This window comes from Arvicanthis niloticus, chromosome 5 (assembly GCF_011762505.2).
Source record: "Arvicanthis niloticus isolate mArvNil1 chromosome 5, mArvNil1.pat.X, whole genome shotgun sequence".
Taxonomy (NCBI): domain Eukaryota; kingdom Metazoa; phylum Chordata; class Mammalia; order Rodentia; family Muridae; genus Arvicanthis; species Arvicanthis niloticus.
In genome coordinates this window covers 22,728,446-22,742,452 of record NC_047662.1, presented here as the reverse complement: position 1 = coordinate 22,742,452, position 14,007 = coordinate 22,728,446, and the positions used below count along the sequence as shown (strand labels likewise).

The following is a 14,007-nucleotide window of genomic DNA, read 5'->3' as shown; positions in this document are numbered from 1 at the left end:
CCACATTTTAGATAAAACCCGTTGGTAGAATACATGCTGCTTACACATGCAAGGTTCCCAGGCTTAGTAGTCCACACACATACATATTACACACGGACACAGAGCACATACACACTCACACACACATAGTGCATACACACACACAGTGTTGCAGCCCGAGCTGTCCCACGTTTGGGGGCCAGAAATGTTGAGAACTGCTCTACCCCACGTTTGGGGTCCAAAATGTCTCCGACCGTTCTGTCAATGTTGGGACCTGCACTGCCAAAAGCCTTGGGGACTAACTTGTTAGCCCGAAGTGCCCCAAGCAGCTCCGGTCCTTGGGTCCAGGTTCAGTAAGAGAGAGAGTGAGGATGGATTCAAAGAAATGGAGACCAGACAGAGTGTGATTCAATCCCGTTTATTCTTCAGTCTCTCTTCTTCTCTCCAAGTCTTGAGTTCCTAGTCCCTAGTTCCTAGTCCCTAGTGCATCCAAGTTCCAAGTTTCCAGTTCCAAGTTCTAGTGCCAAATGTCTAAATCCAAGTTCTTCCTCTAAGTGCCAAGTGCCTAATAATCCTTCTTCCTCAATGCCTAATTCCTACTACAAGTTGTACTCTAAGTTGTACTCTCTAACCTAAATCCTAGTTCCAAGTTGTACTGAACTCTTCTGTCTGCCTCTCACCTTTTATATGTCTCACTTCTAAGTCACGCCCTTAGGTCTTATCTCTAAATCTGGTCTTTAAATCACACCTTTAAGTCTCACACACCCAAGGGAAGATCCTGGGTATCTAAAGCAAGATGTTATCAGAGTGTGCTCAGCTGTTGTAGGCTATTGTAATCAAGTCTCTTATCAGGGTATATGGCTCAAGATGGCTGCAAGGATGATAGCCGCCTTCTGTCGGCTCCCCACAACACAGCACATACACACTTACACACACACACATACACAGCACATACACACTCACATAAAAATTAAGCACACACTTGTTGGAGCCCTGTCAGAGAGGAAGAATCTGAGTGCTTTTCCTTTGCCTCTCATTTGGTCAAAGGCAAGTGAATTTAAACACAAATGCTAGGTCTGGTGGAACCTCTGAAAACCCTTGGCTTATATGCACCCCAAAATGCTTACTAATGGCACCTACATCAGGCTGCTCCATATTCTCTACTGTTTTAAGAGACTTCCCAGCTCTTCATTCCAGAGATCCCATAAGCAATTCTAGGACTCTGGGGCTAAAATCCCCACCAAGCTGACACTGAAAAGGGCAAATCCAGATTTGTGTCAATCACATGGGACCTGCAAAGTCTAAGCTATCTTACAGAAGCAGTTACCACTTAGGGGTAAGATGGCTAAGCAAGTAAAAGCATTCCTGCTGCCCAAGCCTGCGTCTAACCCCACGCTTTGTGGTAGAAGGAGAATACCAACTCCCAAAAGTTGTTCTCTGACCTCCATGCAGGTGCGACCCTAGTCCCAACCCCACACACAAAATGAATTAATACAATTTATAATTTTTTGAACAAGATCAAAGGCTAAGGTTAAAAACAGATCAAAAGTAGAAAGAAAAACTTTTAGTAATAATAAAATCAGTATGTGTACTTCTTTGTTCAATTGAAAATATTCAATTCTTGGTATTGTATTCAGCCAACAAACGTTTGAGGAATGATCCATGTGGATGACATTGTGGTTATGAAGAAAAGACTGGAGCTGGAGAGATGGCTCAGCAGTTAAGAACACTGGCTGCTCTTCCAGAGAACCCAGGTTCAATTCCTAGCACCCACATCGTAGCTCACAACTCTCTATAACTCCAGTTTCAGGGGATCTGGTACCCTCACAAATATGCACATGCAGGCAAAACACCAATGCATGTAAAATTTAAAAAGAAAAACAAAAAGACTAAAATAAAATAACACTTAAGGAGAAGTCACTAATGAGAGATGAGTGGGGAGTAACCATGTGCACACCCTGCGTGTGACTGTTGCAATGCTACGCTGAAGCCCAGAGCATCTCAGAACTGAAGGAACTTTAGGAAACATATCTGAGCAGTCTAAGTCTTGAAATGCAGAAGTCAGTCAGACAAAGAAGAAATGATATTAGATAGGTACAGAACCACAAAATAGCTGTTGTACGTAGTTCAGCATAACTTGAGCACAGAGGTAATCATGGAAGACAGAGCTACAACTGAAAGTACAGTAAGGGCCAGTGTTGGGAGCCAACTTTTAGCAGAAAGCGGCTATCAGCTTTGCAGCCATCTTGAGCCATATACCCTGACATGAGACTTGGATTACAATAGCCTACAACAGCTGAGCACACTCTGATAACATCTTGCTTTAGATACCCAGGACTTTCCTTGGGTGTGTGAGATTAAAGGTGTGTGAGATTAAAGGTGTGTGACTTAAGAGTGTGACTTAGAGATCAGATTTAGAGACAAGACCTAAGGGCATGATTAAAGGTGTGACTTAGAGGCATGGCTTAGAAGTGAGACATATAAAAGGCAGAGACAGACAGAACAATTTGTAGATCAGAGAATCAGACACTTTAGAGAGAACAACTTGCAGAACAATTTGGAGTAACAGAGATTCAGACACTAGGAGTAGGAGTAGACATTAGATACTCGGAAGAGAAAAGATTGAGTACAACTAGGAACTAGGAGGAGTTCAACTAGGAACTAGGAACTAGGAACTCAAGACTTGGGACTTGGACTAGGAAGAGAGACTGAAGAATAAACGGGATTGAAACACACTCTGTCTGGTCTCCATTCTTCCAGTCCGTCCTCACTCTCTCTCTTGCTGAACCCCAACCCGTGGACCGGAGTAGCAGCTTGGGCTGGGGAAACAGTGGCCGCCAAGCATGGAGTGGAGAGGGTCTCAACATTTTTGGCCACCCAAAGTGGGACAGCTTGGGCCTCAACATTTTTTGGCGCCCAACATGGGGCAGCCTAGGCCCCAACATTTTTGGCGCCTGAACGTGGGGCTAGTGCGGTTCTCAACAGGCCAGGACACGGAGACAGCACTCAATGCTGAGAAACCTGGGCTACATCAAGATCTAGACAACTGGGAGCCACTGAAGGGCTTAAAATAAAGAAATGGCAGTCATAGGAAGTGTGACTATAGTCAGAGGCTGTAACTGAGAACACATACTGATCTCTAATAAGTATAAGGGATAAGGTTCGGGGGTCTTAACTTTTCCATTGTTCTTTAGCTGTATAACCTTGCTATGGGACAATCTTGCTGAACTTTGGTTTCTCTTGATGATGAGACAAAGCACTTCAGTAATAATGCTCTCTCTTTCTCCTCTCCCCTCAGTAAATTCTAGAAGGAAAATCTGAGAATATGAGAGACCACTGCATGCATGGATGTCCTGGAGAGACAGGTATAAACACTGTCACCACCATGAGAAGGGGGATTTGCCAGCAGCCTACACTGCAGTCTCCTTACCTTAGAGGTGGTGCTGTCCCACACAGCTAAGCCAAAGTAGTCTTCTTCCAACAGGTTGAGGTGTTCACACACTCGCTTAAGCAGATCTTGTCCCTTAGCATGTTTCTGTGAAGATACACAGATACTACTTAAGGTTCTTTATTCTTGTATTCATACCAAAATTTTCAAAAAGTGTGATTTTCCAATTTCCTTTTTTACCTTTTATAACACATACATTCTCAGATAGGTGCGCAATCTAAATAGAACATGATGTATAAAATCCCTCTTCTTTGATAGATCAGCTTATCAATGCAACATTACAGCATTGTGGGAACAGCAACAATGCTGAGTAAAATCCCATCTCCCCTGTTCTCCATCTCCATCCAAAGCACCACACACACCTTCAGCAGGATCTCACTATGTGACCCTCTAGTGTGCGAATCTTAAGTGCTAGGACTACAGACACGTACAGCCACACCCAACTAAGCATACTCATGTATTCATAGTCTCACAGTCACATTCTCCTCCTCCTGCTTGCTCTCATAATTTTTTGTGCAGTGTTTCATGAATTATGCTATGAGTTACAACCAGCTACCATGGTCTGTTGAGGTCTGGTCTGTTGCTATGTATTATAATGCTAAATTCTGTATCCCAAGGTCTAATTGCCTCAAGACAAGGAGATCCTCACATATATCAGCTTTTATTGCATAAATCTTGCCCTGCCCATCAAGTTATCTGTGACTGGTTAGGAGGGAAGGAGGGAGAGAAGAGAGGAAGAAGTCGCCAAGGTGTAGGTAGATCGTGAGCTTATGGCCATGAGGGCTGGCCTGTTGGTATAGGAGTAGCTCAGGTTGAATATGGCAAGTGATATCTTGAGGATATTGACAGGGAAGTAGACAAAATAGCTCAGAGGGCTGATATCTGCCCAGCTGTAGTGCTTTTAAGGCTTATTATAAATATAAAGGTTTTGTGTCTTTTATTCGAAGGCTAAGTGATCTAAAGTAGGACAGAAACCCCCAAATAATATTTACTGCAACATTCATCAACTAAGTTACTGGTTCAACCTGTCAAGAGAGACAACTGTGGCTGTGGAGTTCATTTTCATAATAAGTACCAATGATCATGACCTGTACCTGAACTCCCTACACTCTCTTTCTGAGAAGTAGGAAACAGACATCCTATAGACACTGGCGGTTACAATACTATTCAATAGTGTTATGAATCATTTTCTTTACGAATTCAAACCACTTCTAAAGTTGGGCACTTAGACTCTTGCCTCTAAGGAAAAATGAATGCCCTGATTTACAGGCCATGAATTAAAGTTAAAACAAGCTGGCTCCTCTATTACCCAGATAATCAACTGTGTCATTTCAATTAACAATAGCTTGCTCAGCTGTAAAATAAGAATTTTAATACCAGTTTACTGAAAAACAAACAAACCAGAAACATGTTAATGTCTTCTGAGAAATTTGTACAAAAATACTTCAAGATTATGTATCTTTTTTTCCTGTTCTGGGAACTGAGCCTCGTGTGTGTCATGAACCTGTGCTATTACTGAGCTATATCCTAGCTGTACAGATATTTTTAGTACATACATTTGACATAGCCTCTTCTTAATGAATCAATTTAATGACTATTAATAACTTTCATAATTTTGTTCACTCAGTATTAACTCATTTATACAGCATCATTTTCTTCCCCCTTTTTTTCTGATTTCACCCTAAATGATGTCCAATAATTTGAGAAATCAGGTACACTTCCCTAACCCCTTTATTCATAATTCCCAAATCCAGGAGTTCTAAAAAATCCAAAATCTAACTTAAAGGAGTCAATTTATTTTATTTTTAAAGCTCATTTGTTGAAAAATTGTGGCAATTTTTAACCTTCATTTATCCACCTTAGAACAAAGCTTTATATTTTTGCTAATGAAATAACATATTTTAGTCAGGCATAGTGGCACATGCCTGTAATCCTCATACTTGGTGACAGAGGCAGGAGACAGGAGTTAGGAGTTCATCCTAGGCTACACAACAACCTGAAGACCAACCTGAGCCACATGAGTCCCCATCTCAAGAACAGCACCACAATTACAAAATCAAAGATACTATGTCTTCTATATATAATATTTTAGAATGCTTGTGGTTGGACACATTTACATATGTACAAAATCTGACCCAGAAATAATGAAGTTCAAGCACATAAATCACACATTTTATTCATAAAAGCTATTAGTATTTACAATAATTGTGCACACAGCAACCATGGCATAATGGCAACTACTGTTCTAGCTAAAGCAACAGTTAACAGTTTAGTTTGTCCTGAAGAGACAAAGAAGGAAGCTAAATAACTGGCATTTACTCAATCCTGACTCAATTACTAATTCTTTCATAAAAGTTAGAGATTTTAAGAAATAATATATATGCCAGGTGGTGGTGGCACACGCCTCTAATCCCAGCACTTGGGAGGCAGAGGCAGGCAGATTTCTGAGTTCGAGGCCAGCCTGGTTTACAGAGTGAGTTCCAGGACAGCCAGGGCTATACAGAGAAACCCTGTCTTGAAAAAAACAAAAAACAACCACACAACAACAAAAAAGAAATTATATATATATATATATATATAATCTCCAACTGGAAAAAAAAGAAAGCATTATATAATTTTTACTTCTGTCGTATATCTCATAGAACTAAAGACATATCAGATACAATGAATGACTGAGGCTTAGATCTGGGGGCACAGAAATATTAGAAATAGAGTGTGTGTGTGTGTGTGTGTGTGTGTGTCCACATGAAGTTGTGAGCATCACCTGTTGGCAGGTGCCTGAGGATATCCCCTGGAACAGGAGCTACAGGCTAGCCATCATACGGATACTAGGAACCAAACTCAGTTCTCTGAGGGGGCAGCAAATGCTCTAAATCATCTCTCCAGCCATGTAACTTCTTTTTAAATTAATTATCTATTTGATCTCTCTATCTATGTGTGTATGTTTATGTGTGTACTCATAACACGTATGTATGTAATTGTGTGAGTGCCACGGCACGTATGTGGGCCAGAGAACAACCTCAGGTGTCTGTCCCTTGCCCTGTAACTTATTTGAAAGAGGGAATCACCACTTCCTGCACCAGGCTATCTGCTCACCAATTTAATGGAACCCTCCTGCCTCTATACTCATCTTCTTGTGAGAGGACAGGGATTACAGATGCTAATGCAGCCAGTTCTGTGTGGGTTCTGGGCATGTGAACTCACAGCTGCATGGCAGGTGCTTCTGCACCAGACACCTCCTGGTAATTTCTTTTTCAAACATAATTACAGGATAGCTACAAATTCAGACCATTTGGGAAAATCTGGTCATAGAGAGGTACCCACCATACATAATACATACATACATACATACATACATACATACATATTATCTTTTGAAAAACAAAATAACTTTAAGTCCCAAGATTTTGACAGATTCAGGGAGGAAAAAATAAGACTCAAAATTTTCCTGTCCCCTCATTTCCAGAAAGCCACTGTCAACATTTCCACCCACAGAATGTCCTTGGGGTGGGCCTTGTCTGTAGCACAGGAAGTGACTGAGTGGTCTGACCTGGGATTAAAACAACTCACCTCTACAACACATTCGTAGACTGTGTCATCCAACAAGGAGACCTTGCAGTGCATGTTTCTGTGTCTCCTGACGGGCTTCTGTGAGGCTTCGGCTTCTCTTTCTGCTCTTGATTCTGGGTCCTCTTTCACCTCTGTTCCAGAGCACTCTTCAATCCCTTCTCCTTCCTTCGTTTCAGAATCTGGGTCCTCTCTGTGTTCCTCCTGAGCTGGCTACACACATCCATGACACCAAGTCATTGTAAAGGTACTCACAAACCACACACTCCTACCTATGGTAAATAATATAGTACCCCTACCAATAAAGACACAAACAGGAAAAAAAAAACTATTAAAGCAAAATAAGTTTAATTATATTAACTATATCATATTTTTCTAAAAGGTGTTATGATTTCTGTAAAGATGTTCAACATTACTATTCTTTTTTTTTTCCAGGTAGAATCCTACCAAATCGGTGCGTGACTGTAGGACAGCAATCTACTGCTCTCAGCATCATATACTATAATGCTCATCAAACTTTCGTCGTGTCTACTCTATGATCATCAGCTTTAGCAAGGTCACTTTGTGAACTGAAGATAAAATGATTTGTCACAGGCTTTACATTTTATAAACAGCTAAAAGTTTTTGAGGGCTATGTATCTTCTACATATCTGCATTAAGCAAATGATGTTATCAGGCTAAAAACTGTAATTCCACCTTAATGCCTCTCTGCCTTGACACATCCAAACAAGGCTGAAGGAAGGAAGAGGAAGACTGAGGCTGGCTACCTTCAGCAACCATTAAGTCCCGAAGCAACACAGGAAAGTCAGAAAATATATTTTATGGATGTGAGTACATTGTAGCTGTCTTCATACACACCAGAAGAGAGTATCAGATCTCATTACAGATGGTCGTGAGCCACCATGTGGTTGCTGGGAGTTGAATTCAGGACCTCTGGAAGAGCAGCCAGTGCCTCTTAACTGCTGAGCCATCTCTCCAGTCCCAAAAGTTAGAAAATGTTTTGACCCACGTTTTCTTACTGATTTTTTGTAATTGGTTTGTTTTATAAGGACTAACTAGCTTCAAACTTGTATTTCTCTCGCTTCTGTCTTCTAAATGCTGGGATTAGGGGCCACACTGAACTATTTCCTTACTTTCAATACAATAAATCTATTGAGTTTTAATTAAATTCTATGAATTTTTTTCTTCCAAAACAATACATGATTGATATTTATAAATAAAAAGGAAAAGATTGAATTGCTTGCCTGATGTACCAGATTCAGGAATGGCTAACAGGCTTGTAATAGCCTCCACAAACATCTCACACACATCCTCAGAGAGGCCTTTGTGAAGTATCAGGTTTGTCCCAGCCCACTGAACCATTTCTATATCAACGAGTAGTCTGTTGCTCCTCCCACCTTCATGTGGGTAATCATCAGGCTCACAGCAGCAAACAATTCACCCTCTGAGCCACCATACTGCCCCACCACTTATAGTTTGCAACTTCTCAGGGTACATCCTATCCTAGAACCTGGTGTACACAACAGGTTTTCAATAGTTATTTTTGAATAAATGAATGACTAAACAAGCATTTAAAACTAATAAATGAGTGCTGGGAGATGGGTGCACACCTTTAATCTCCACACTCAGGAGGTAGAGACAGGTAGATCTCTGTGAGTTAGAGGCCAGCCTGGTCTACAGAGCTAGTTCCAGGCTACTCAGGCCTACATTGTGAGACCTTCTCTCAAAAAATAGATAGATAGATAGATAGATAGATAGATAGATAGATAGTAGGTAGGTAGGTAGCAAACAAACAAGGCGAATAGATGAAGCTGGGAAATTGATCAGTCAGTAAAATGCTTGCTATGCAAGCATGAGGGCTTATCACTTTTCTGTGATTTCTATGCAGTCCCTAACTTGATTACATAGATCTCATTCATAACTATTACATAATGAATCTTCTTTCGTGTGTGTGTGTGTGTGTGTGTGTGTGCACATGGCAACTTTCAGGAGCTTGCTCTTGGTATCTACCTTAGAGGCAGGGTCTTTCTTGTTTCGCCCACTGCACTGTTCACTTTAACTAACTGACCCACAAGCTTCCAGGTGAGTCTCCTGTCTGCACTTCCCATCCTGCAAGAGGAATGCTGGGATTACAGATTTGTTCTACCACACTGAGCTTCTTAAGAGGGCTTTAGGGATTCGAATCAGGTCACCAGGCTGGTGCAGAAAGCCTTTCACCCACTGAGCCATCTATGTAACCCCGATCTTGTTTTTATATTGTCTTACTAACGGCCAGTGCCTATTGTGATTTCATCCCAAAGTCCAGTCTTTGGCACTCAGCACATACAAATAATATTTCTGGAAACACATGTAATCATTTTAGAAGTCTAATTAAACTATATACCCCAAACTTTAGGCCTTTCACTGAAGCACACACAGGACTTAAACTTTAATAATCCAGATAATATCTGACGCTTCAGAAGTAAAATTTTGAACATAACTCTTATTTTGTACTAAGGCTGGAAAGAATAAGATTCCTAGGAAACAGTTTGAGTTACACTACTAGTGCCTTCACATGTATTCTGGACAAAGCAACAACTTGTGTTTAACTACACTGTGACAAAGTTAAAGCCCTGTATGAATAAATACTACAGAAGGAGCCAATGAGATGGCTGAGCAGGTAACAGCACTTGCTGGCAGGCCTGGTTACCTGAGCTTGATTCCTGAAGGCCACACAGTGGGAAAAAGAGAACTGAGTCTCCACAGTGGTGCCCTAGTTTCCATGGGCACAGCGCAATGCACGCACATGCATGCACATACAGAAATAAATGTATTAAAAAATTAAAACTATTACACAAGGAATAGAATTAACACTGTTCTCTATATCTCACAGTAATGTGTTCCCTACAGGTTAATAAGGCAGGCATGGCTCAGATGTACCACGTACCTTGGGATGGCCCAGAGCCTGGCTCAGATCTACCATGTACCCTGGGATGGCCCAAATCCATCATGTGGATTAATGAAGATTTTCATTGAAGGGTCACACTGCTCTAAACTACCTCACTCCTTCCTTGCTCTCTCAATAAAACTCAAATTTGTTCCACTGTTGCAGCAAGATGATATATGGACTGAATAAGCTCATTTGATAGTTTTCTCTCATTTCTTTGACTTATAAAGTATATTTTTTAAGTCAGGTTTCAACTGATGACATTGATTTCTTTAGAGAAGAAACTCTTCACGCTATTTACCTTTATCAATGCCTAAGCCAACTGGCTCATAAAAAACAAAGCCAAATATTCTTCTATGAAAAGTACAGCATATAATGCATCTTCAGTATCTTCTCCCCCATTCACACGCCTTACCTGTGTTTCTATACTGCTTAATGAATGAAGATCCAAAGACGGGTCTGTTTTGAGCTCAGGTTCAGGAGCCGCAATGGGGGCCTTTAAAATGATGTCTTCATCAAGGCTGGTTCCAAGTTCTATCTGACCTCCTTCACCTTTCTCTTTCTCCGACTCTACTTCTCTGCCTTCTTCTTCAGAGACCTGAGACTTGGGCCTTTTGAGGAATGAGGAGAGCAGTCGTGACAGGCCTCTGCTTTCTGATGTCCGTTCCTTGTTCTTGGTCAAGTCTTCATGTGTTGGCGTGTCCCCATTGGATGCTTTCAGCTTCTGCTCACCCTGATTACTGCTCTCAACTGTGGCTGCCTGGGAAGCCTCCTCCAGCTGAGTTTCTCGTTGGCCTGAGTTTGTGGCTCCCTCACTTTCTTCCTTCTGTTGCTGGTGCTGAGAATTCTCAGCTTCAGCCACTAAGCTCTTCTCTGTTGTCATGTTCCTATTAAAAGGATAAAGAAAAGGGAACTATTATAAGCAAAACACACTGGTGCAGGCAAACCCCTAAACCTCAAAAGGCTAATATATTTAGATTTAATCACCAACAGAATTCCAATCCATTAAACAGAACACCTTGCATTAAAGCACAAAAAAAATTACCTATATATCCTGAATAAATTATTAATGCCTTAAGTCATGAAAGATATGCACATTGAGAGAATAGCTTAAAACAATATCTACCAAGATCGTGTAATGAAATATACCATCATTAAATTAAAGGCTCAGAACTGTACATAGCAAATACACCTTTATGCTCCTAAAACAGGGTATCTGAGTACTGTCCTTTCAAGGTGTCAGTCAAAACTGCAAAATTTGCAGGAATTCCATCCCCAAAATTATTACATTTAAAAGTTCTGCGAATCTCTTTTGCTTTCCTTCGTTGTATTTCTTAGGGTGAAGACTTCTCCATTAAGAAGAACAAACACAGAATTGTGATCAGTTGCTACCATAGTTGACAAAAGCAAGGACAAGTATACAGTCAAACCAACCACACAGAAGATGCCTTCAGGTTTCATGACGTAATACCAAATTACGTTCTTATTCAGAGGTATCCCATTTTAAACTCTTCAAAAGAGTTGGGTTTTTTTTTTTTTTTTTTTTTCCTGAGAAATAAGCGTTTGAATGTTCAGCATTTTTGAAAGTAGGAAGTAAACCCATTATACTAGGAGGGGAAACCAGAGAAACGCTATAGGGAACATTTTAGGAAGCCAATGCTGATTTATATTGTGTTTTACGTGAGCAGAGGGAGAGGGCAGGCTACAAACTTCACATAAGTGAAACTTGATGTCAAGGCTCCAGCACTAGTCCTCAAGCCACAGGATGAGAATCAAAGGCACGTCACTGCTGTTCCAGTTCACATGACACATCCCTCAGAGAGGCCTCCCCAGCACCCCAACTAAAGCAGTGGCCCTGATCCCACAGATGCCCTCTCAGCCCTACAACACTTCAGACCTTCTGGGCTTCACTTCTTTATTGTTCTTCCAAACCCCTCCTCCACTCAAAATACAAAATTTTATGAGAATAAGCTCCAGTCTTTTTTAAGAGATTCACTTTATTTTTAATGTGTGTGTGTTCAGGTGCCTGAGGTCAGGGAGGGTGTTCGATCTCCTGGGGCTGGAGTTACAGGCAGTTGTAAGCCTCCCCCTACCACCACCAGTGTGGGTGCTGGGAATCAAACTTTCGTGTTCTGTAAGCAAAGGAAGTATTCTTAACTGCTGAGCCAACTATCTAGCCTGTGAGTCTTTTTCACCACTATACACACAATGCCTAGAGCAGACCCTGCATATAACTAATATTAAGCATCTGTGTGTGCCATATATATGTATAGGTGTGTATGTGCATGGCAGGGGGAAGAGGTCAACGTTGGTTGTCTTTCTAAATACTCTCTCCTTTATGGTTCTGAGACAGGGTTTCTCACTGAACCTGGAGTTCACTGATTTGGCTAAACTCACTGTTCAATGAGTTCCAGGGATCTCTCTCTGCTTTCTCAGTGATGTGGACTACAAACATGTGACACTGAGCTCAGCAATTTACATGGGTGCTGACAATCTAAACTCAGATCCTCATGTTTGCAGGGCAGCAAGCATCTTTGTGACAGACCCATCTCCCCATCTCCCTAATAAAAGTTTGGGTTTTTTGTATTTTGTTTTATTTTGTTGTTTTTGTTGGAGACAGGGTCTTATTATATAGCTCTGGCTGTCCTGGAACTCACTCTGTAGACCAGGCTGGCTTAAAACTCACAGAGATCCACCTGCCTCTGCCTCCCCAGTGCTGGGATTTAACCTGTGCACCACTATGCCCAGTTTTGTTTTTTGTTTTGTTTTGTTTTATTAGGATTAGATGTGAAAGCCAGAAGGCAGCCTATGGAGACCAGTTCTCTCCTGTGGAGACCAGTTCTATCCTTCTACTCTATGGGTTCTGAGGACTAAACTCAGGTCAGGCTTGGCAACAAGTGGCTTTATCCACTGGGCCATCTCAATTACCAAATACATTTTTTTTAATGATTTAATTTCACCTGAGTTCATCTGATATCTGTAAACATCAAAGGCACCCTCTAATTTTATTCCAGCAAATCCATTCATCCATCAAATACTTATCAAGCACTTAGCACAGGTCCAAGACTTAGTGCCAATGATGTCACGGTGAACAAAATAAACAAGGTCTCTATGACAGAGAAGTTTACTCTGGATTCAACTTTGATACAATGAAACTGAAGTGCAGCCGAAGTCTTACTTCAGTAGGAGACACTCCTAGAACAACTGCATACACCAGGAACAGAACAGTGAAAGTGGGAAGCCCCGAACACTTTCACTGGGCACTGTTCCAGTGTCAGGCCCTATGTCAGTTACATTACCTCAACCAAACCCTTCAATAGCCCCACTGTGGGCGCCAGAGGTATCATCTGATCTTGTACCAGAGGACACTTCAATTCCACAACTACCCTGTCTCACAGGGTTCTAGACTGAGTCAGGCCTGGTTAATATTTGGACAGGACACAGTAACTTGCCCAAGACAATACTGTTAGTAAGTTGCAAGCCACAAAAATGGTACCAAAATAAATGAAGGCATGGTTGTAAAAAGAAAGCCCTTAGACCTCTAAGTCTAGTTTTAAATATGAAGAGTATTTTTTAAAACGATGGTAAAGAAGTACATCTTCTAACCTAATTCACTAAGTCACTGAGCCAACTCTGCTAATGTAATACAAATGTGGTCTCTACAACCACTGCACAAACCATCTACCCAAACTCAGATTTAGTTTTTTGCTCCTGAGGCAAACTTGTACTCAGGAGAAATAAAATGGCCGTCACCTTCGTATCAGGAATAGAAAACACACATCTGAAGTTACCTTTCATTAAACCCCAAAGCAATTAAAAAGCACAAGAAGAAAACCGGGATGTGAAACCTCTGTCATTATGCAGAAATGAGAAATGAGGAGCACCATGAGATTCCCTTTGCAAAACTAAGCAAGGGAAGCTGAGGATGGCACATGATGTCCATGGACTGCACACACAGCTTCACATCTGCCTGACCAGAAGGGAACAGAAACCATCTCTGCACTAACATTTCCCAACATGAAAGACTTTACACTACCTTCAAAATCTGTCATTAAAGTTTTAGCAAGACAATAACTTAGTGTCTGAC

At 41.2% G+C, this 14,007-nt stretch overlaps 1 protein-coding gene across 24 annotated transcripts in view; it reads right to left on the bottom strand.

Annotated features, from left to right (window-relative positions):
* Epb41 (erythrocyte membrane protein band 4.1) overlaps window positions 1–14,007 on the bottom strand; it is a 154,766-nt gene that overhangs the window by 78,668 nt on the left and 62,091 nt on the right. For 22 of the 24 annotated variants that reach the window (XM_076934086.1, XM_076934083.1, XM_076934088.1 and 19 more), the window contains 3 exons: window positions 10,336–10,807; window positions 6,998–7,207; window positions 3,410–3,514 (listed from right to left, as the gene is read on the bottom strand). In XM_076934086.1, coding sequence (XP_076790201.1) covers window positions 3,410–3,514; window positions 6,998–7,207; window positions 10,336–10,803 — 783 coding nt within the window. In that variant the 5' untranslated portion in view covers window positions 10,804–10,807. Of the gene's footprint in view, window positions 1–3,409; window positions 3,515–6,997; window positions 7,208–10,335; window positions 10,808–14,007 lie in introns of those variants that run through there. The other 2 variants (XM_076934089.1, XM_076934098.1) reach the window with 1 other exon arrangement.